Genomic DNA, 24,473 nt, shown 5'->3' with positions numbered 1-24,473 from the left:
CTTTTGGTCTTTTGGGCCACAAGAGCACTATGTGGCAAGGCCCATTCCCTGCCAGGAAGAGCTTCCCCGTGTCTACCCAGGCCCCAGTCTCCTGCCCACCACCTCCTGCAGGTGCTTCTGCTTCTTGGGCGGGGGAGGGGGGCGGCGTGAGTGCTGCTAACCCGGCACCTCCCTCCGCAGGCGGCCACCTCCCACTACCGACAGAGCGAGCCAGGCGCCCTGGTCTCAGCCTCCTGTTCAGGCCACACGACTATTCATGGCCGCACTGCCCAGACGCATTGAGGAGTATAGCTCCAGAACACATGGGGGACAAACACAGGGTCAGCAGATCTTTATTCTGCACGTTAGGAAAAGAAAAATCAGCTGCCACCATCTATATTGTCACCACCACTCATCAAAGAAGGGACATTTTAGGTCCCCAAACTAGCAAGGACATAACCTCAGAGCAGACTGAAAGCTCTGGGTGTGATGCAGCTGCTGAACTCCAGGTCGCCCCCCAGGTCACCGGAAGCCCATCAGGACAGGAACCCAGAGGACCACATAGGACCCACCCTCGGTTCAGCCGGAAGCAGGGACAGCGCAGACATTCAATCACTCAGAAGTAGGAAAATAAAGCCAGATCAAAAAGCTAACCCAGACGCTCCCACCAAGCATCCCAGAGGAAGGGAGGGAAAGGAGAAAGGACGAGGGGACCTGAGGCCTGTGCGGCACCTCCTATAAGGTGAGGCTCCCAAGCGTCCTGGCAACAGGATGTGGCTTGGAGGCAGCCCCCAAGGCAGTAACTTGGCGGGAGGAGGCAGGCAGACTTCTTGGGGAGCAGGGGGTTCAGGGCAGGAGAACAAAGGGGAAAACCAGGGTCCTGAACAAGAAACATCAAAATACTGAGGCCACACGCCCCTTCTGCCCCCAGAGGAAAAGCTGCCCACTCCAGCGTGTGCTTCGCTGTGTGGCCAGAAGGGGGCGCCCGAAGCAAGAGCCGAGTGAATCGCCAAATCCTCGTGATACGGAAGCAAAGGTGGTTCCGGTAGAAAATGGTGAAGGAGACTTGACACCCTACCTGACGAGAATCAGTCCCCCAGAAGCAACATGATGCAGAAGACAGCGACACAAACTCCAGGCTGAACTGAAGACCCCAAACAAGCATGTGGAGAGATGGAAGAACACCGTGAACACGCCTTAAAACTAAGATAAAACAACCAAAAGGAGGGAAAGTTCACTGAACTCAGGAAAGAAACAAAGACTGAACTTCGAGGGGCACTTGGAGGAGGGACTCAAAGGAGATGGAGTGAGGGGCACAGGAAGCAGGGGTGGGGGGGGTGCGGTGCGGCCGCAGGGAGGGGGCAGCTGAGACATGAGAACACCAACAACCCGGCACCCGAAAGGGCACCGTACCATCAAATACATAAAGCAGAACATGAGAAACATTCCCAGGCATTAAGGGGAAAAAAGGGCCTTTAACACAAGCAAAAGCATTGCCATCGTGTGTTCCCGAGGGAAGAGTCACTTCCCAACCAGTGCGGGGTCACCAAAGACAGACCACTTTACCGGGCTACGGGTCAGGTTTAATGACATCAGAGTTTCATCCGCTGAAACAGAGGTTTCCCATCCTCATGGCTACAACTCAACTAACTTTCCCAAAGGATGTTCCAGATATGACTCCTGCGTTGTATTTCCAGAGTCCAGGACTCAGTTCTATTCCACGCCTATGCAGCACTTCCTGCCTCCTTTCTTCTCTCTGAACCCAAAAACCCAAGAATGATACAAAAACACTGTTGACAGTAGCTGTTTTACAAAAGGGAAGACTAAGCAACCAACCATCAATCCGTCATGTGCATTTGTCTATGCTCTCAAATTTGGGCAGAGTGAAACCTCAAAAGTCATAATCTCCTTACCCTCAAGTTTTCCTGCAGCCTTTCAAGTTCTTCCATAAAAACATTATAATTCCTACCATCCCCATCCTCAGTACCAAAATAATGAGGTGATTTTTAAAAGATGGGAAAAGTCCCTGTCAGTAGCGTAAGATCCTCGAAGAGATCTATTAAAGCATTTCCCAGGACTTCCCCGGTGGCGCAGTGGTTAAGAATCTGCCTGCCAATGCAGGGGACACGGGTTCGAGCCCTGGTCCGGGAAGGTCCCACATGCCACGGAGCAACTAAGCCCACGAGCCACAACTACTGAGCCCGCGTGCCACAACTACTGAAGCCGCGCGCCTAGAGCCCATGCTCCACAAGAGAAGCCACCACAATGAGAAGCCCGCACACCACAACAAAGAGTAGCCCCCGCTTGACGCAACTAGAGAAAAGCCTGCGCACAGCAACAAAGACCCAACGCAGCCAAAAATAAATAAATAAACATTAAAATGAAAAAGGCATTTCCCTCCATGAGTTGCTGGGACAGAGATGGCCACCACCTGCCCTGCAGCAGGAGAAGCCCTTTCCTGGGAAGCAGTGCGACCCCTTGCTGGAGCTTCAGCTCAGGGCCGCGGGGCCAAGGTCCACACAGGCAGCCTGGGGTGGCGGGAGGAGCGCGTACTTGGCACAGCCGCTCAAGCAGGCCTTCTGCATGGCGTCAATGGTGTACCGCAGAAACTCGTGTGCGTCCTCTTGGTTCCCGAAGCGGAAATGCCGGGCGATCTCTAAGGAGAAAAAGAAGCGCCAGGCCGGAAGGGAAGAGATCCTGCCTGCTCTCCAAACGTCCCACTCCTGTTGGTCTCGTCACCAACTCCTAGCAGACCCAGGACTAAACCCAAGCGACGAAAAGGAGCCTGCCTGGCTTCCTACATCCCAGGTACCACCCTCATGGCAGTTATCTTCTCAATGAGACCCAAGGACTTAAACCCTCTACACTTAACAGAAAGCACAAATGAACACCAAGCATTAAGGATAGGAGATCCACTGATGAACTAAAGCTGGTTTTCCAGGAGCCAATACAGACCATGGCAGATTATCACCATGTCATCGCAATACAACTTACACGGGCTTCAAAAACCAATGAGCCCATCTTTTCTGCTAAGGGAGATACCTGACTGTCACAGCCCATGGACACTGGTCTCTTGACGTTGAGAAAAGGCCCCGTAGCCCTTCCTTACCTGCTCCCCACCTCCAGGCCCATGACACACAGCTCCCAGCCTGGCCAAAGCCGCCTGATCTTCAGGGCTGGGACCACCACCACCTGGTGTGGACTCCTCCACAACCAGCCCCAGGGCTCGCTTAGTCTGCTACATTCTGTGCGTGCAGCCTCCCAAGCCCTCCCTTCTGCCCCCTGCCAGAAGGAGGCCGCTCTTACTTCTGAGGTCTCGGATGAAGGACACGGGCTTGATGGCGTTGCCACTGTTGGCGAAGGCCTGGATGATGTGGTTCTGCATGACGCACAGCATGCAGAAGCTTCCCTGGTGACCTGCGGGCACGAACAGGCGGTCGTGGTAAGGTGAGAGCTCCCAGGAGAGCTGACGACACGGCCTCCCGCCCGGCAGAGACAGCAGGAGCCCGACAGCCTGGCCCAAGCCCCCACGCCGCCTGCAGCACCCGGGACCCGGTCTCTCCACAGCTGCGGGCTTGGCCGCAACCCAGTCCGAGGAGTCTGAGTTTTCAAGCACCGTTTAAAACAATGTTTTCTCTGACTTCCAAACTGCATCACATGGTCAACAGGCTAGAATATTTTGGGCTTCCTGACACCCCCTTCACGTGCTCTTCAGTGTAGGAACTTCTGCTCTGGTTTCCAGGAGACACAGGGGCTTGGGCTTCAGGACCGCGGGCACATGCTCCCCCAGCCTAATGGCCCAACTCTGCAGCTCTGGCGCCCCGAGAGACACCTACACGGTGGAGACGGGTCCATAAAGACCGGCGGTGGGCCACACAGAGCCCCCAGCCTGCGGCCAGTCCCCGTGCTCTGGATCAACTACTTGTCCCCCAGGAATTAGGCGAGACAGCGTTATGCTTCTATCTCTACTTACAATTATGATCTTAAATACACAGAGGAGAGCAAAGCCTACGCCCCATCTCAGGAGATTTTTAAGTGAAGCACTGGTGGGATAGCTGAACTCCCCTCTCAACCTCTCACAAGCCTGTTCCCCACGCGTTTCATCCCTCTCCCCAACCAGCTCACCTCTGCTCCCGTTCAGGGATTCACTGCATGCCACATGCGGCACTCGCTCGCCAGGACACTGCAGCTTCATATAAACTGTAACAAACTGCCCTTTAATCCCTGCACCAGACCACAGTCCATCCACACGACCCCCCTCTTCCTGCATGCCAACCTCCCCGCCTTTTCCTGCTATCACAAATGCTGTGGTGAATGGTCCTTGTGCGCACGGCAGTTCCTCTAAGGCATATACCTACAAGATACATTTCTGGGTCCAAGGGCAAACACATCTTTAGTTCTACAAGGTACTGCAGTCATGTATATAGTGCACAAGCTTCCTCAAGAGACCCAGCGCCTAACACAAAATTCACACCAATCCATCATTCTCCCCCTGAACACCTCCAATCACCCACTCAGACCTATCTCAGATTAAAAAATGAAACAGCATGAAGCCTGTTTACCATACACACACAAAAAATCCTAGTATCTACAAACGAAAAGGGCACATGTTGGTAAAGATGTTGAGAAACTGCAAACCCTGTACACTGTTGGTGGGAATGTCAAATGGTACAGCCACTGTGGAAAACAGTAATGGTAGTTCCTCAAAAAATTAAAAATAGAATTCCCATATAATCCAGTAATTCCTCTTCCAGATATTTATCCAAAAGAAGGGAAAGCAGAGTCTCAAAGACATACTCGTACACCCACATTTTTAGTATTATTCACAAGTACCAAAATGCAGAAGCAATCTGAGCGCCCACTGACAGACGAATGGATAAAGAATCTGGTCTATACATAAAGTGGAATATTACTCAGCCTTAAAAAGAAAAGGAATTCTGACACCTGCTACAACAAAGAGAAACCTTGAGGACATTATACTAAGTAAGCCAGTCCTAGAAGGACAAACACTTGTGTTTGTGTTACGTTTAGTACCTGGAGCAGTGAGAGTCACCAAGACAAAAAGTAGGACGGAGGGTACCAAGGATGGGGGCTGGCGGGGGGGTTGTTTTTAATGGGGACAGACTTCCAGTTTGAAAAAGTTCTGGAGATGGATGGTGGTGATGGTTGCATGACAGTGTGAATGTACTTAATGCTACTGAACTATACACTTAAAATGGTAAATTTTATGTTATGTGCACTTACCATAATGCAAAAAAGTTTTATTTTTTAAAAAAATGCTAGTATTTACACAAAAAATTCTTCTTGGAGGGAAATCAAAAAACCATTCATGTGATTAATGCCTTTACATGAAGGAGAGGCTTTTATTTTTCATTTTAGAGTTTTCTCAACTTTAACTATATCCATTCATTACTTTTATTTTTTAAATGGCAATAATTGTGGAGAAGGCTCAAATTTAGGTAAAAAACCTAATGTTATTTAAGATAACAAACATAACAAATGTTAAGCAAACAAAAAGAGCCCCCATTTACAAAATCTGATTCATGTTAAGATACTCCTATGAAAGTCGTGTGGAAATTAAGCCTCTAATCATTATCTAAAACGCTGAGACTTTTAGACTAATAAATTATCACTCTTAAATAGGGCAACTGGGAACTCCCTGGTGGTCCAGTGGTTAGGACTCGGCACTTTCACTGGCAAGGGTTCAATCTCTGGTCCGGGAACTAAGATCTCACAAGCCTTGTGACTCGGCACAAAAAAAAAAAAAAAAAAAAAAAAAAAAATAGGGCAAGTGACAATTTCACCCAGAAATACCTGAAACAGGATTTCCCAAATCCCCGGTAATACGCAAGTTTAATTTTAAAAGCCCGTGGACACTTTCTTCAGGTTAATTTAGGAAAATATATCATAAAAGTTGTATCCATGATTTTGGGGACACTACTACTTAAATTTGGGGAAGAATGTAAGAAAGAATAGGATTTAATCTTCCTGGATATTTTACACAGTGTTTATTTTGTGGATAGATCCTGAAGTGGTCCAGGCACGTTGCAGAACTGGGGCTCCGTGCAAGCAGCCCCTTGTCATGTTCAAGCCATACTTCCCTGGACCCTTGAGAATCTTCAAACAGTGAATTCAAGGAAGAGAGGACAGCCCAAGCCCACTTAGGGGTCACCTGGGGATCCAGTCAGGTGCCAGGAAAAAAATACTAAAACTTCTCCTAATACATTTTACTCTAAAAAAGCCAAGAAATTAAGGCTTACTGACATTTCATAGAGTGACATGGAGGGACACTGGCACTCTCCCAGGTCTGCTTGCATTGCTCACAGGAGGAGAGGCTGCTCCCAACTCAAGCCCTTGCCCCCATATACTACAGTTTACTTGTGCCAGGCTACACGGACTTATAGATGTTACCTACTTTTAACTGTATTAACCCTTGCAAAGTTGACAACAGCGCAAAGATTCCTGCAGAGAAACCAACAGCAGAAGCACAGGGAACACGAAAATGGCAGAGCGACCTACAGGCTCAGGAGAGAGGCTCTCACCGCCAACATCATGAGATTAAAAACAAAGACAGCCCAGTCAAATCTTAGTAAAGTCCACCCAAAACAACCTCAGCCATCACCAAGGTAACTACTGGAAACAGAGATTTATAATCAACTTCATCTTAGAAGTGTGCACTGTGCCTTGATATGGTAGCTAGTGCTGCTGTGAACCATTGCAAGACATTTAAATACTACAGGAGTCCCATAGCCTGGCCTTCTTTCATTCTTTTTTAATAATATAACTAATATCCCTGAACACGTCACGGAATCCCAAACTTTTATCATAGTGATGTTCCTCCCACACTCCCACGTCCCTGCCTCTGGTTCTGCCAATTTCTAATTTTAAGAATCACTTTTATTTATTTCAGTTTTATCACACGTACGTACACCTAAACAACAAATTGTCTGCTTTTCAATTTTATAAATCGGAATTCATGCTGCACGCAGTCTTCTGGGACTTTTTCTTCACTCGACACTATGCTATTCGGACTCATTCATGGAGTGAATCCATCCTTCTGCACTGCCGTAGAATATTCTACCACGTGCCTATATAATTCAGGTACCCATTGGGTTGATGGGCACCTGGGTTGCTTAGTTTTTTTGCTGTAGGTTTCCTGGTGCACAGATACCAGAGCTTTTCTGTAGAATTGCTAAGTGTAGACTATATGACAGAGAACACCAGATTGTTTTCCAAAGCAGTTATGCCAATTCAGACCAGGAGTTTACAAAGAATCTCATTGACCTCCATCCCGTGACCTTCGGTACCGTCAGACTTCCGAATCCTCATCGACCACAAAGGCGTAAAGCGTCTCCCAGGTTACGCGGTTACTAGCCATCTCCTCCTCCGCCCCGTGACGTGAGCTTCCTCTCCTATAAAATGCCTCCTCCTAATGTTTATCTATTTAATATGTTATTCTTTTCCTTGTTGATTTGTGGTTCTGTATATATTCTTGGTACCAATCCTTCGTTGTTTATGCATCCCAGGTGTCATCTCCTCGTTTGTAGCTCCCTGTTTGTCTTTTAATTTTGTTTTTTCATGAACAAAAGTTCTTAATTTTAATGCAGCCGAATTCATCAATTTTTTTAATGGTCAGTGCTTTCTCCCAACCCAAGGTCAGAAAGATACTTGCTCACGTCTGTTATAAAAGCACTGTTTTTACTTTTGAGAAGTTTTTTTCAAAATAAATTTATTTATTTTATTTATTTTTGGCTGCGTTGGGTCTTTGTTGCTGTGCGCAGGCTCTCTCTAGTTGCGGTAAGTGGGGGCTACTCTTCGTGGCAGCGCGCGGGCTTCTCATTGCGGTGGCTTCTCTTGTTGCAGAGCACGGGCTCTAGGCATGCGAGTTTTAGTAGTTGTGGCACGCGGGCTCAGTAGTTGTGGCTCCCGAGCTCTAGAGCGCAGGCTCAGTAGTTGTGGCGCACCGGCTTAGTTGCTCCACAGTATGTGGGATTTTCCCGGATGAGAGCTTGAACCCGTGTCCCCTGCATTGGCAGGAGGATTCTTAACCACTGTGCCACCAGGGAAGCCCTTTTGAGAAGTTTTAAAACCATTTTTTGGTGTGAGTATGCTGTGAAATGGGGATTCTATTTCATTTTTTCTATATGTAAACCCTAATTATTTTTAAGTTCCACTTACTTAGAACAGGAGACACATGTATATGTGAAAAAATGGTGTGTAATGCCACACGTCCACGCATTCGTGGCTCTGTTTCTGGGCTGTCTCTCCATCGGTCAGTACCTCCCTCCCTGACTCAATTCTATGTCATTTTAATGTCTCTAACTTTACAAAAAGACTTTACAGCTGCTAGAGTATACCGCTTCTCATATTCTTCACAGGTGTCTTGGTGATTTTGGTCCTTTGCTTTTCTTTTCCACATAAATTTTAGAATCAGCTGGAGCTACAGTAATCTCTACATTAATTTGGGAGAGAACCAACATTTTTATAATACTGAGGCTTCCCTCTGTGAAGGCAGTGATCTCCATGTGTGTAGGTTATCATATAATGCCCTTAAATTCCCAGGAAAGGTTTTCCACGTTTATCTTGGTAATTTGGGTCTCCACACTTTATCATTTTTGTTGCTGTTATACAATTTTTTATAATAGCAAAATATTTTTTTTAACAATTTCTTGTTTGGTGTAGAGAAATTCAAGTAACTTTGTGTATATTGATGTTATATCTAGTCATAGTGCCAAATTTCTTTCTTATTCCCCCGAATTTCTAATTTGTCTACGGATTCCTTTGTTTTTCTACGCAGGAATATCATTTTCAACCAACAAGAGTGTTACTCCCTCCACTTGTCTCCTGTGTCACTGCTCTGGCCAGGACCAGCATATCAAACACAAGTACGGAGAGCGGCCACCCTGGCTTCTCTCCTTATTTTAAAAGGTGTGCTTCTACTATTTCCTAATTGGAATGCTTTGTTGTAGTTGTTGCTAGATACCTTTTATCAATATTAGTAAAAAAAATCCCTTCCTGTTGCTACTTTGCTAAGAGTTTTCTTTATCATAATTTTCTGGGGCATCTATTTTCAGGTGACCTTTCTCTCTTAATCTGTTAATAAAGTGACGGCAACTAAGGTAGCAAGATTAGCAGTCATGGATGTAGAACTTACTGTGTGCCAAGTACTATTCTAAGCACTCTACATAATTCATTTAAGCTTTACAAAAATGCTATGAAGGAAATATTACTTTGCAGATGAGGTACAGGTCAGGTAATTCTCAAGTACTCCGTCGCCGGGTGGCAGAAGCAGGATGTAAACCCAGCAGGCCAGCCTCCAGAGTGGTGCTTGTAACTGCTGTGCTATACTGGCTCCACAATTACATTTGGAGGTTTCCTGATATCAGAACATCCTTGTGTTACCAGGATGAACACAAGTTGCTCACAGTGTTTAAAAGACTATTGAATGTGCTAGTATTTTATCTAGAATTTTTACATGTATATTCATGAACAAGAGGGAACTGTAATTTTTCTTTCTCATATTGTGCTTGTTTAATTTTGTTATCCAAGTTAAGAGAACCTCATTGAACGAGCTACGGAGCTTTCTCTCTTTTTCTTTTCTCTGAAAGAGTTCAGGAAGCATTGAAATGATCTGTTTCTTAAAAGTTTCATAAAACTTACCCATAAATTGTCTCAGCCTGGTGTTTTCTTCATGCGAAAAATTTTAACCACTGATTTAATTTTGTTCATGGTTGAAAGGCTATTCAGACTTTCTGTTTTCTTCAGTTTGGGTAAGTTATATTTTCTTTCATCTTTATTTTACCCACATTCAATTTCCACTTTGGAGGATGTTTTATGATGTACATAAAACACTGCTACAAAAACAGGTGTATAAAACAACCGGATACATGTATTTCGTAGGTATCTTTTGAAAACCCTTTTCTCTCTTTAGGTAATTACTTTCAGCCCAGTTTAGAGACCATTACACTATCCTGATCCTCTTTCACGGCCCATCCTGCGGCTGGCACAATTCAAATGTAGGATTTGTCAGTTACTATAAAGCGTTACTACTTATCAGTTACCACTTCACTCCTGAATTGGACCCGGGCTGAACTGGCAGCACCGTGAGCACATGGGTTTGTCCACTTAGGAGACCATCTGGCCCCGAGGACCCAGGGCCACCCCACTGCACGTGCACACTCACAGCCATACGTGTGCACAGTCCCCCCCCCCAACAGCGCTCACTTACAGCCTCGCGTGTGCTCCTTGGAGAGCAGGTAGTTGGCCAGGGGCGGCGTGTAGGTCAAGCACTGCACGGTGGAGTTGAGGAAGCAGGTGTTGCCGAGGTTGTGCAGCCCCGCGCCCACACGGTAGACGCGCCCCCAGCGCAGCGACAGCCGCTCCACGGGGAAGAGCACCTTCTGGGGCGCGGGGACGCCGTCACCGCAGCTCTCGTATGCGTGCTCGCTGCCTGGAGGGGGAGGGATGGGAGAGAGGAGGCCGTCTGACTCCGTGCCCAGGCAGACCACCCAGAGCAAGTGCCGTGGCGCACTCGGTGGGCACGTGCTCAGAACGCAGCATCCGGGGGTGACTGGGTTCCCGTTGCGGAAGCCCAGAACACCTGTCACCCCACGGCTCTCCCTGATGGCGTCGGTCTAGCACCCCAGGACCCCTCTGTGGATGAGAGGACAAGGCTGTGAGAACCAGCAGCTGGAAGAACTGGGCCCTGGCACTCTGAGCCCACCCGCTTCTCTGTCCGGTTTCCAAGGCCTGCTCTTGAACCTCTAAGGACACAGATCTCTTTCTGACCAACCCTGTACCGTTACTTCCATAACTAAAATCTACTGACCCCATCATGCACAACATTCACAAGCGACCACACACTGCTTCTGGTCCTACTAATCAGTCAACGCTTCGTCCCTCCACTTGGTCAGCACAGAGCGAGGCCCTCTCCCAGTACCCTGTGTCCTGGCCTGCGGCTCATCCCCGCTCCTGTGGCAGCCAGCTCCCTCTGTCCTGGGGTTCAGCAGCACGTATTTGCTCTTCAGTGACTCCAGCTGGTAGGAGAAACTCTTGCTGGCCGGCTCAAACTCCAGCTTCTGCAGAAGGACCTTCCTGGCAGAGGAGGCCAGGAGCTTCCCCAGCTCCCCATCGTCAGCCGAGTCCCTGCGGCCAGGCTTGAGGGCTTCCTTCAACTTGTCGACTATGGGCATGGTGCATCACTGTGGGGATAGGAAAGAACGTGGAGCAGCGGGTAAGCGGGTCCCAGGAACAGAGCATCCCTTCCCTGACAACCCCCTCCTGGGCCTTACGGATGTGACCCACCGTAAAAGCGGCTCTGGATCGGCTGCCAACGTTACAAAGGAAGGGTGACATGAGACATAGTACTGACCGCTTGGACACAGCGACGCCCACGCTTCTCCTCTCAAAAAGACAAAGTGCCTCCGCAAACAGCACTAAATGGACTGACACGGCCCGGAGGAGGCGAGACTACCTTCTCGGCGTCTTCTCTTCAACAAGTACCATCAAGTGACTCTGGACGTCACACTTGGTGCAATTTCCCCCAAGAGGCGACCATGTGCTCCTAACGTCTGCTCAAAACCAGGAAAACACTAATTCTCCCAAGACACTCTGGTCACACACACAAATCTACACAATAAAGGAATTCGCATGGAGAGTGAGATGAGCACACTCATCTGTTCAGACCCATACTCTTCAAAACAAAGGCCACGAGCCTCATGGGGCCACTGAACAGGAGAAATGAGGCTGGTCCAAACTGGGACGTGCTGTAAGTGTAGAACACACACTGGATTTCGAAGACTCAGTTTGCAAGTGTAAAACATCTCAGTAATTTTAAGACTAGTTATATGCCGAAATGATCATATTTTACGTACATTGAGTTAAATAAGTTATATTGTGACAATTCATTTCACCTGCTTCTTTTTATTTTTTAATGTGGTCACTGTAAAACTCAGTTATACTTGTGGCTTGTGTTACTGGATAGTGCTCGTACAGACTATCTTTTTAAAAGTGATGGAGAAGAGAAAAGATAGTAACAGGACTAGAATGGTGTACACAAAAACGCCTAAACTTAAGGGGCGGGGGCGGAGCAGGCAGGGGCCGGGGCGGCAACTCAGGCTCTGGAAGGTGGCAGGCCTGGGTTATTCCATCATGGATAAGCTATCGCCTCCAGGGACAATCACTGGGAGTGCCGGAGACCGTCCTTTGTAAAATAGGAAAAAAAACAAGTGTCAAAGGTGCCTGTGAGCTTAATGGGGAGACACACACTGGGTGAGAGCTGAGCGCTGGCTGCGGAACAGTCCCTAAAGCCGCAGTGTAGAAACTGTAACAAACCCGAAATCCCCATCACCTCTAACTGCACACACTACCTGTCAACTCAACCACCCTGGCCAAAGCTCAAGGACTATTTGAGTCACAGTTAGAAAAATAGTTCCTTACACAGCTTACTCCCATCAGAAAAATGATGACCTCCCCCAGGTATGTGGTCGCTGGCCTGAGCCAGGAGACCCAACTAGTCAGGTGGATCCAAAACTCTGCTTGAGTGAAAGGACCCCGTCCAGCACCTCTTGGTAAACCGTCCAGATTTATGGTTATAGGGCACCTAATTCTGTATGTGGATCCAATTTCTTTTTCTATAAAAATTTCTGTAAAGAACAGAAACGTAAGACCATTATTTAAAAAAAATGCAAGCACAAGTTCTTTGACATGAAAAAAAATAAAAGAAGCTTTCCTAAGGGGAATTATCTAAGCGTTCTCACCAACTGAACAATGGCTGCTGGACCACATGTGGGCTTACCTGGGGTGTCTGAACTTGGGTGTGCTATTCCTGCAGCATGGAGTCAGGTGCTTGGCCGGACTAGGCAGGTGTGGTGCTGGGCCCTCAAAATCACGTGCTCCCAGGCTTTGGCCTGTTCAATCACCAGAGCCACAAGCGTGTCGTCCAGAATGGGTGTCAGAGTCTGTGGGATGAACACAGCATCACATGAGGCCAGCTCTCTTCCCGCTGTCTCATCAGCCCCATTCCCTGGACGCGGAGCAGGAACGCCAACCATCTACCAGGAACAGTCAGCATTAAGGCGGAAGGAATATGGATAGTGCAGGACTTAGGAAGAGTGAAGAGCTGAGCTAACTAACTACAAACGATTTCGATGGACATGATATGAAAACACTGCCCTTTGTTCCATACCTTAACCTTCACGCCAGTGACAAGCCCAGTGAACAAAAATCTCCCCACATGCCAGTTAACTCCAGACTCCATCACATTTGCAAAGACTAAGAGATAACAAATAATCATCTCCAACTTTCAGATTTCATGAGCCAGTAAGAGTTCCCCAAAAAATGGCGCAATGAGAGTTGCCAAATTTTCACTCTGCTAAGTTTGTTTTTTTTTCTTAGTTACCAACCACAATCACTGTGATTGCAGAAAATTAAGGTACTTAAAAACTTTTTACTGTGAAAACGTTCATTCACAATGTAGAGAGAACATCACAGGGAACCGCCATGCTCTCCTAATTCAGCGTCAGTAATTATTGTGTAGGACCAGTCGATTCCTCTCCTGAGCCCACGTTACTTTACAGCAAGTTTCAGATATACCATGTCTGATGTCCATAAGTAAAAGCATATTAACAGCAAAAAAGAAAAAGAAAGGAAGAAAAACAAAAGGGCATAATGAACATGACCTCAGAATGAAGTCAATCTGAAAAGATTTCTGTTTCATGAACGCTCCCTACAATGTCCCTCTTGTCAAGATCACACGTTGCTAAGGACTCTTGTCATGGGCGGATATGGGTTTGGGAACCTCTCGAAGCTAGAGGATAAACAGAACTTGGAAGATTTAACCCAATTTAATTCGAGATAAATAATTTAAAGAACACCCACCCATTCCACATAGCCCACTCCTCGATGTGGAGTCAAGAGATTTTGAACAAACAGAAGTTTTCAAGTTTCAACAGGAAGATCAAACCTCCACATCGCCAATTCAACCCGAAACGTTAAGCAACAGCCTAAAAATGATTTATTTCTGAGGTGCAGCGACCCAGAGAAAAATGTCCCTGTAACCATCACAAGCCCTCTGACGTACACACTTGCTTCAAAACTCAGGAGGATGCTCTCTCCAGTGCATGCTCCTCGCGGTCCAGGAACAGCTCACACTTATCTGTGCACATTTCTACCTCTACTCAAATAAAGCTTCCTTAAATCAATCACCATTCAAGAACGTTTTCTCTCCCTCCTCTCTTTAAATGCATTTTTCCAGCATAAAATGCACTGGGGACTCACAGGGTCAACCACGTGCTGGCGGGAAGGAGCCCCAGACAGCACAGGGCTGAGGCCTCCCTGGGGCGCTTTTAGAGGGGGCTCTTCTGCAGAGCAAACTGAGCCAGGAAAGAGCAGCCAGGAAAGAGCAAACTGAGCGCCCCTCTCCTTGGAGGCCTGATTCTCCGCATCCCTTACACACAGTGGACTATGTCAGAGCCAGGATGTTTTCCTCTCTCATCCATCTCTGTTTTAGGACGCTGTTCTAGCTCCTAGAGCCCCAGGAGAGACCCAATACTACCCGCCCAAAGAAATAGGTATTTAAAAAACTCACATCTTGTACCCATCCCCTCACCAGGACCATGACCACGACCACGACCAAGACCATAAGGAATGTTACCCTCTCCAGGGGTGAGCTTTCCCACATCTCTTATTAAAAAAGAACAAACAACTCTGCTGCCAAACTGAACGCCCTCCCCTTTATTTGGACTTAAGCCATTCCAAAGAAAGTCTGAATTCTGCATAAATGATGCTTCTGTGCGTAACACCGCCACGGGCTGCTGCCTCCTCCCCCGCCTGGGCTCCTGGCCGGGGCAGCTCTCCCCTGCACCGCGGGTCGCTCGCGGTGGGTGGAGAAGAGCAGAGAGCAGACCCGAGGCAGCCCGGACGAAGGACACACTTCCAGGGCTTCCCCGTGCACCCCCGAGCCCTCGGGGACGTCGCAGCCCTAGTACCTCCCCGTGGACCCCGGCGACCCCCGTGGACGCGCAGCCCGGGGCCTCCCCGTGGACCCCGGAGCCCCTTGCGGACGGTGCAGCCCTGTTGCCTCTCCGTGGACCCCAAGCCCCTCGCAAACAAACACCCGTGTCTCCCCGGAGCGTTCGCCGGTGCGCCCCGCGTCGGGAGTCACATTCCCACGCCCCGCCGGGCGGAAGCTCTCCACCCGGCCCTCGCGCCGCCCCAACCCGGCCCTAACCTACCAGGCCCTCAGCTGGCTCCGCTGCTGGCCCGGCTGCAGGCCCGCAGCGCTGGCGTCTGCTCGGCACGGGCCCCGCACACGCACCATCCGGGCCTCCGCCGCCTCACACACGTGTCACGGCGACGCTTAAAGGAGCCACGGTCCGCAGTCCTCAAGGCGGCAAACCGAAAGGCCCCGGCAACTTTAAGAGGCGGTGCTAGCTTCCGCCCTATTCCCTGGACCCGCCCACAGCCACTTTACGCGCCCGATACGTCACCTCCCCATCCCGCTGCCCCGCCAGCCTACGCGATGACGAAAGCACGCAGAGCCTAAGACGCCCCGCCCCCTTGGCCGGCGCCCCCAGAGTTCCCGCAGAGCACGTGAGGTGCCTGCTTCCGGGTTTGGCGAGCCGGCGCACCTAGGTCGGCGTCCGGGCCCACCTCTTTCTCACCTACAGTAGGGGCGGTGGCGCGGGAGGCTTGATCGCACCCTCTAGGGCATTTAGTGACCAAGACACAGGCCGGGCGAGAAGAGGCAGCGGGCCCAGTGAAGCCCGGAGGGCGGAGCAAAGTGCTCTTGGGATTAAGGGGTCGGGAGCGATGGTATTTGACCTTTGCAGTGTCCCGGGCCCTGTGCAATTCCCTGACCCCACTCCCTTCGAAAGCGTAATCCCGTGATTACGTTAAAGTTTTGGTTGAATGTTTGCAAACGCGCTTTGCTTTTGCAGTACTTTTAAAAATGCCTTTTACCTAATCCACTTGGTTGCCTTCCGTCCCGTTCCGCAGGGCAGGTGGAGAGAGTGCAGTCCCAGGCCTGACCTCCAGATACTCTCACATAAGCAAAGGAATATTGTTACTCCACAAAAAACGACTTTTCCTAAAAGGGAACACTTGGAGTACACAACACAATCTGCTGTGTCCTTGGCAGACAAGTGTGAAGGGCAGGCTGGGCGATCCTGGGTGAAGCAGCTAGAAACCTGGAGCTAGTCGTTATATTCCCCGCACAGTCCTTCAAGCAGGGACTGGCAATGGAGAGAGAGAATGGGTGTAATTGGAACAAAATTCACCTGTAGTTATCACTTGGAGAGTGCTGGTTTTTGAAAAAGCAAACAAGTGTAAACAGACCCGCAGGAGCCTGAGGTTGAGCTCTGCCCTGTCTGTGAGAATCGTCAACTACAGAGACTCAGATTGGCATTTGTCCCGGAGTCCACTCTGCGCCCTAAAGCAATGATTCAGACAGAGACCTTCTCACTCTTCCAGGTCTGATACAATGTATAAATGAGTGATTAAAAGTGTGGGAGCAGGTGGGAGGTGGAGGGCTGGCAAGTAGCCCAGGAATGAGGAGACCTCAGTTTTATCCCAGCTCTGCCCTAGTTAGCACGTTGCTTTGGACACTTCTTTTGGGCCTCCGTGTGATCATCTGTGAAATAAAGATGATCTCTAGCAGATCTTTGATTCTAATAACAATACTGATGACATTTGTTCCCGTTGCTGAGTTCATATTATGTGCCAGATACCAAGCTGGCCACTTGCCCACACTATCTGATTTAATCCTCATGGCAGCCCTACGAAAAGATATTGTTTCCATTTTACAGATGATAAAACTGAGTGTGCAAGATCCCAGCAAGCAAGTGGTGGTTTAAACCCAGGTTTCTCAGGCTCCAAGTTCACATCTTTAGCTCAGGCCCTCAGAGGTAACCCCGAAGTTTTTCTTAGATGACAAAGCTATTGCCTGAAAAGGCCCACATGCTGCTTGAGAATGTGATCTGAGACCTGGAAGTCCAGAGGAGCCTTTGGCCACCCACACTCCCACCCTACTCCCCTTTCAAATTCCTTCCTAGAAGGCTTCCAAGTGGAATCTCCTAGAGGTGTGTTCACATGGCCCATAGGAAAGTCTTTTCTAAAATGCTCCATCTTGGGCTTCCCTGGTGGTGTAGCGGCTAAGAATCCGCCTGCCAATGCAGGGGACACGGGTTCGATCCCTGGTCCGGGAAGGTCCCACATGCTGCAGAGCAACTAAGCCCGGGCACTACAACTACTGAGCCTGCGCTCTAGGGCCCACAAGCCACAGCTACTGAGCCCATGCACCACAACTACTAAAGCCTGCGCGCCTAGAGCCCGTGCTCCACAACAAGAGAAGCCAGCGCAAAGAGAAGCCCACCAACACAACTAGAGAAAGCCCGCACGCAGCAACGAAGACCCAACGCAGCCAAAAATAAATAAATAAAATAAATAAAATTTTAAAACATGCTCCATCTCAAACGTCACCAGAGAAATGCACATTAATACCACAATGAGTTAACGTTCCACACTCTATGGAACTGCTAGAAGCTAAAAGACTACACATTGGAAAGAATGTGTAAGCAAATAGATTGTGAAACTGCAGGGAATGTAAAATGATGCAATCATTTGGGAAAATAATTTGAATGTTTCTTTTATGTAACATACTTACCCTATGAGCACATCCATTGCTGTCACCACTGCAACTAACTACTGCCTGTAGGCTGGTAAATTCCAAATGTGCCAACACAGACCTCTCCTCCTAATCTTTGGAAAGGTGGGTCCAGTGCCTCCTGGACACCCCCTCCCCAGAAGGGGGTGTCCTTTCGAGGTGTCCCACAAACATCTCGAAATTCACCATGCCCAGAAACGCCTCCCCCACCCCCACCCAAACTGCCTCTCCTTTCTGCCCTGTTGCCTACTTGGGCTGCTGTGCTGGAGCTCAGACCAAATCCTTGCCCTTTTCAGCTGGTTTCCCAGTGGGTCTGGCCACCTGGGGGCACTGCTGAGACTGGTGGGCAGAGGAAAGGAGAAGCAGGCCTTTCTTCCCCTCCCTCTCTGCTTTGAGTGGAGTTTCCAGCAGCGGCTTCAACTCCATCCAGAGAGACATACTGTGGTTGCAGCCTCCCACCTGGCCTCTCCCTGGGCTCTTGTAGGGCAGCCTACAAGAGCTGCCCCTCCCTCTGCCCCTCCCCCCTCGAGCTGCTGACAGCTTCCTGCTGTTCCCTTCCTGGCTTCCCAGGGAGTTTCTTGCATCAGGCTGTCACCAATCCCTACCTTAATCCCTGCTGTTTTAAAGGCTGTACAGAGTGGTTTTGGTGTTCCTGGTTGGACCTGGACTGATGCAGACAGTAACCCCAACGATCACCTGCCTGGCCGCATCCTGGACTCCCCCTCTCTCCCTCACCCTGTGTAAGTTCTCAACAAATTTTGCTAATTTTACTTTCCAAATATTCCTCAAGCCATTCCCTCCCCTCAGTCCAATTGCCCAAGTAAAGCCGCTCTCCACTCTCTCCTGCATTACTGGAATAGAGCCAAGTCCATTGCTCAAACTGCCAAACAGAATAATATATTTAAAAGGCCTACCTGAACCCATTTCACTCCTGTCTGAAACCCTTTCCCATCCACCCCTCCCCCTGCCTCCTGCTGATGGGAAAGCCAAGCTCCTTCGCATGGTCTCTGATAGCCTCCCAGGGGCTGGCTTTTGCCTGCCTTTCCCCCTCATCCCCAGCCATTCCCTGCCCTGCATCCTTCAGCAGAGCTAAATCCAAGTGCCCCCCAGGCCCCAATCAGGCTGTCTCTACTCCAGGCTCAGGTCGGTCTTTGGCCTAAAACTCCCTTTCCCACTTGTCCTTCAACCACCTCCTCTGGTGCCACTTCCACCAAGAGGTCTTCCTGGATTCCCTCCATCCCTGCCATTAGGTTGGTGTTGCCTTGGGCCGGCGGCACATTCCACTTATACATTCAATTGGAATGTTCTCTGGACTTCTCCCTCCCCCATCAAGTCTCATTTCATTGGTGTGTCCCTGGACCGGTGTGCTGGAGGTACACTGGATAAATGTGAAATCCAACTAAATGGCAAATAAAATGCTGGAAATGAGGGCTTCCCTGGTGGCGCAGTGGTCGAGAGTCCACCTGCCAATGCAGGGGACATGGGTTCGTGTCTGGTCCGGGAAGATCCCACATGCCGCGGAGCGGCTGGGCCCGTGAGCCATGGCCGCTAAGCCTGCGCGTCTGGAGCCTGTGCTCCGCAATGGGAGAGGCCACAACAGTGAGAGGCCCGCGTGCCGCAAAAAAAAAAAAAAAAAATGCTAGAGATGAGACAATTGAATAATCTCTAAATCCTGAAAGAGAAAACTGGAGAAACACTGAAGATGAAAGAATAAAGTATTCTCAATTAAAAAAAAATAAAGCTGTAACCAAAATGAATCAAATTAGAACTTACCTTAAAAAAGGTGCATTAACAAAGTAACAGTATTGTTGCCCAGAAGTCACCTGGGGGCTCCTTACTTTGGAGATTGACGTAAAAGGGACTGGACCCCTCCCCCGGTTTCACAGCCTGTAGATGACCAAAGATTTAAGCTAATTTCTGGAAAGACCTATGTCACATTTCTAACTGTAAAGTAATCATTGTTCTTCTGACTTTTACGTCAGTCACTGTGAGTTTTGGTTCCTATGAGCCGCTGCTGCTGGGCCTACATAACCCTAACAATTTCCAGTTTCTAGAAACTGCCAAATTACATCCAAACCCGGGTCTGGTTGAACTCACCAAGGAAAAGCCACGTGGCAGGGCTCCCAGAGTTTTGTTTTAGGCCTTCTTTCCCCTGCATGCAGATGGACTGCAATGGAATTGGGACTGTGTTTGGTGGTTTGGCCAAAAAGTAGCCAATGGACCTTAAATCCCTGTGCTGGCCTTAAATCCCTGTGTTGGCTGTGGCCACTCGCCTGCCTCTTCCTTCCCCTCCCAGACAAAGCTTCCTCTCTAAGAAAACTCACCCAGCGTAAATGCCACAGGTGTGTGCTTTCCCTGTGTTTGAGGGCAGCTTTCCCCACCTGCTAATACTGAAATCCTGCTTGAATCCTTATGGAAGCCGTGAGATCCCCCATCCCCACGGCTCTCATAACAACTCTCTGCACACCCGCCTGCCTCCCCCAAACTTCCCCACGAGGCCTCTCACTTGATCCGTCTGGGTGTTGCTCCTGCTGCTGGCCTTGGTTTGATCTGCTCCTTGCCCCTCAGGTGGCTCTGGTTTTTCTTTGTAGCACAGTGGCACTTTGCACAGCTCTGTGACTGTCCTCAGAGCATTGCTTGCAACTTTTTGGCCTCAGGACTAGATTATACAAACTTTTCAAGAGTGTTCAAGACCCTGCCTTTTAAAATTTATTTTTATTTTATTTATTTATTTATTATTTATTATTTTTTTTTATTTTTTTGTGGTACGCGGGCCTCTCACCGCTGCGGCCCCTCCCGCTGTGGAGCACAGGCTCCGGACGCGCAGGCCCAGCGGCCACGGCCCACGGGCCCAGCTGCTCCGCAGCACACAGGATCCTCCCGGACCGGGGCACGAACCCGCGCCCCCCGCATCGGCAGGCGGACCCTCAACCACTGCGCCACCAGGGAAGCCCAAGACCCTGCCTTTTAAGTCCTGGCACCACCTTGCTGTTGAGCCCTCCGCCCCCAGCACTGCCCAGGGAACACACAGTAGGCCCACCTAGACTTCTCCTTGCCATGTCTGGGCCTGCCTGGGAAGCAGGTGGGTAGAGGCAGAGGGGCCATGGCCCGAAGCTGCCTGTTGAATGGTGTTGAATGGTTGAATGGTGACTCAGTCTGTCTAGTACCTGGGAGAAGAGGTGGTAGATGTCACCCCCAAGCCAGAGAGGCTAAGAATCTATGGTGCCTCCTGTCCTCTTCCCTCCTCTTTCTGGCTGAAAACCAAGGACTCCGAGGCTCCAGAAGGTGGTGAAGGACACCACCTGAATCAGCCATGGAGGGCACCCACCAAACATCCCCATTGGTCTTGGCAGGAAATAAACTCCTTTGTGTTAGTCCCTGGGATACTGGGCTCATTTGCTACCGTATCCAGAGCTGCCTTAGCTGGTACACCTTCGCTCTCAGATCACAGGAAGGTAGGATAAGGCTTTCGGGCCCCAGGGTTGTGGGCGTGCTGCATCTGAGGATGAACCCTAGCAACTGGGAATACAGCAGAGGGGGCTTGATATACCTTGTGTTTGGAATGTGTCCCATAATGACAGGGTGACACTGCATAGCAGTTTGCCCAGGACAGTGCTGCTGTACACCTCTTGATACTACTAATTGTTAATAGCACCCGCTTTCTCTCTCAGAAGTGTCCTGGTTTGGAAGAGAAAGCACATAGGGATGAATTTCCCAGATAATTGAATTTTATTCTTTTCTTAAGTTTAGAAATTACAACTTGGAACAAGGTATCTTGGTGTGATCAAGTGTCTTCACTGAGACTAGGATTTTTCTGTCATTGTTTCAAAATTCAGAAAAAGGGAGAGAAATTTGCCTTTGTCCTGGGGTGGGGAAACACATGGAAACAAACCACTACAAGGCTCTTCCTGCAAGTGGAAGGAAAGGGTCCCCACCTGCTGCTGGGTGGGTGTCGATCTGCAGAGGATAACCTGCTTCCACCTGAGTCACGTCCTTGTTGGAGGCTCCGTCTGTGGTCCTTAGAGAGGCTGGGGAAGTAGGGCAGGCCTATGTCCTACTGAAGAGCTGGGCCCAGGATTCCGACTCTGCCTGGGTTCAAATCCCAGCTCCAGCGCTGAACGGCTGGGTGACCGGTAACTCAAGCTTCCCAGGCCTCGGTTTCCCTATCTATCCAATGGGAAGGTGAGAGGACCACCCCTCAGAGATGGCAGGTGTTAAATGAGATCATGTACGTGAAACCTTTAGCACGAGTCCTGGCGTGGGATAAACGTTGGCTACGACTGGAATCATTAGGTTTATCAGAATGATTTCCTGAGCAGTTGCCCCTGGGAGTTTAGGAGCGGAGTCTCCTGAACTGGGGACAGATCATGGAGGAAGATGGAAAGGACTCATACGCGAAAAAGAGTTATCACGGCAGGCCCGAGACCTCTCTCCCTCCGGAAGGTCTGCTTCCGAGGTCTGGGAGTGTGGATTTCTAATAAGAGTGGCTCCCGTGCCCCAACTGTTTGTGGATGTTGAAACCTGCTTCTGCTCTGGGAGTCTGGGGTTTTGCTACACGCTGGCCAGAGGGCGCCAACCTGACCAGCACCCAATACAAACACTGGGGGCTAAGTCTCCAGGGAGCCTCTCTGGTTGGAATCTCGTTCCTGCTGCCCAACCCCCCCAGCCCCACCACCCAACTTCACTTCAAAGGACACGCTGATTGGCCTAAAAATAAAAACGAAACTTTCAGCTTTCTTTCTAGGTGATGTATGCAGCATTCCCTCTGCATCCCATCCTGGATCCTGTCCTCAGATCCACTATAACACTGCCCTTTCTCTGATTTTGACCCCCACGTGACACCCCACCATTCTGCAGACTCCAACTTGGATTTGGTTCACGCTTCTGTTTCGTTTAATTAGAAAGAAACATTCCTCCAAGTTGTCACGGAATGAAAACAAGCAGAATTATCTCCTCTTTCTGAATGTCTTTTTTTTTCTTTCCCCCACAATTTGGTTCTTGGAGGAAAAAAGCTATTACAGCTAAATGATTCCCCAAATCAAAGCACTGCCTTTCACTGCAAGATGATTCAAGGCAACTGCCTGTGACAGGGTGAGATGTGGGTCGGCTTGAAGCTTGAACCCAAGGCCAGAGATAGACCTGTCCGTGAACTTGAAAGTCTTAATGTAAAACCATGGCAACAGCACGTCGCTGTTAGGATAAAGCTGACCCTACTGAAATATTGCAGCTCCACCATCTTGGTTTGATTTTAAGTTAGATCAGATAAACAGATCCAGGAATAATTAGGAGGGAAAAGATAGTGCCCCTCAAACGTCTGAAGGATTTTCACCAGCCCCGATGGTTCTTCCACTGCCGCCCTGTCCCCCACCCCCCTCCCCCCGCTTCCCAGATCCTGGTTTCGCGAACTGGATCCTGCAGAGGCTGCTGCTGTGTTTCCACTTTGAACCCACATGTGTCTGCTGGGGGTTCCGACCAGAGAGCAGGTTGTCCTCAGTTGCCCCCATTGCTTTTCTTTCACAGAATGAGCAAGGTTGAGGGGGAAACAGTGGTGTCTGGTAGAATCTCTGACAATCTGGTTACCCCATATGTGGGTCTTCAGACTGATTTAAAACTGCCTGCAAAGATCAAGAAAACTGGGGAAATTGTTGAAACTGGATCATGAGTGCATGGAGTTCGCTTTGTCATTCTGTGTTTCTATGTTGGAAAATTTCCACAAGAAGTGTTTTTAAAAAGTCACATTTGACCTAAATACATAAAATGAATGAAACGTTTGTGTTAAGACCCCAAATGTGGTCGGCAGGTTGGGACGGGCACCAATGCCAAGTAAGGTCATTTGTATGACACAGAAAATGTTTGTATTATTCAATGTTATTCTAATAAGCCTCTGAACCATTTCCCCCATAGATCTCATCATATGGAGAAAACAATCCAGATATTTCTGCAGTGGATGGCGTTTAATGCTGTCTCACTAACTCTTTACTGCCTCATGAGGCAGCTATGAGTTTGTTCTTGCTGATTAGGGATCTGCTACAGAAAATGGCAAACATGAATCTTCCAGCTTGTCCCTGGAATAACAAATTCTACAAGTGGGCCAGAGGGTGGTCATGTGTTCAAACATACCATGAACGGACTTTCATATGGTGACTCGCAGTGATATGAGACTCGGTTAAAGTTTAAATGATGATGGGGGGACTTCCCTGGAGGCGCAGTGGTTAAGAATCCGCCTGCCAATGCAGGGGACACGGGTTCGATCCCTGGTCCGGGAAGATTCCACATGCTGTGGAGCAACTAAGCCCACTCGTCACAACTACTGAGCCTGCGCTCTAGAGCCCGCGAGCCACAACTACTGATCCTGTGCGCCACAAATCCTGAAGCCCCTGCGCCTAGAGCCTGTGCTCTGCAACATGAGAAGCTACCGCAACGAGAAGCCCGTGTACCGCAACGAAGAGTAGCCCCCACTCACAGCAACTAGAGAAAGCCCGCGTGCAGCAATGAAGACCTAACACAGCCAAAAATAAATAAATAAATAAATAAGTTTAAAAAAAAGAGTGATGATGGGACCATCTTTCCCAGCTTGAGGGGGAGAGAAGGGAGGCAGGGCAGGGGGGCAGGGGAGGGGACTTGAGGGAGTGACTGCAATGTATGGACCTTATTTGGATCCTGATTCAAAACAACAAACTATAAAAAAGCATTTATGAGACCATCAGAGATGTCTGAACACTGACTAGATCTTCCATGACATTCATGGATTCTAATTATGTTTTCAAGGTGTGATAAAAGTATTTTGGAAACGTTTTTAAAATAGTTTTTGTTTTGGGACTTCCCTGGTGGT

General features: G+C 49.1%; 1 protein-coding gene across 1 annotated transcript in view; it reads right to left on the bottom strand.

Annotated features, from left to right (window-relative positions):
- Window positions 1-11,171, bottom strand: part of USP36 (ubiquitin specific peptidase 36) — a 28,378-nt gene extending 17,207 nt beyond the window's left edge. Inside the window, exons 1-4 of the mRNA XM_007462359.1 lie at window positions 10,919-11,171; window positions 10,208-10,429; window positions 3,286-3,396; window positions 2,533-2,635 (exon numbers count right to left, since the gene is read on the bottom strand). Coding sequence (XP_007462421.1) covers window positions 2,533-2,635; window positions 3,286-3,396; window positions 10,208-10,429; window positions 10,919-11,171 — 689 coding nt within the window. The remainder of the gene's footprint in view (window positions 1-2,532; window positions 2,636-3,285; window positions 3,397-10,207; window positions 10,430-10,918) is intronic.
- Window positions 11,172-24,473: the final 13,302 nt, after the last annotated feature.

This window comes from Lipotes vexillifer, unplaced genomic scaffold (genome assembly GCF_000442215.2).
Source record: "Lipotes vexillifer unplaced genomic scaffold, Lipotes_vexillifer_v1.1 scaffold1691, whole genome shotgun sequence".
Taxonomy (NCBI): Eukaryota; Metazoa; Chordata; class Mammalia; order Artiodactyla; family Lipotidae; genus Lipotes; species Lipotes vexillifer.
Note: the sequence above shows the minus strand (reverse complement) of the source record. Positions and strands in the feature narration are given on the sequence as shown.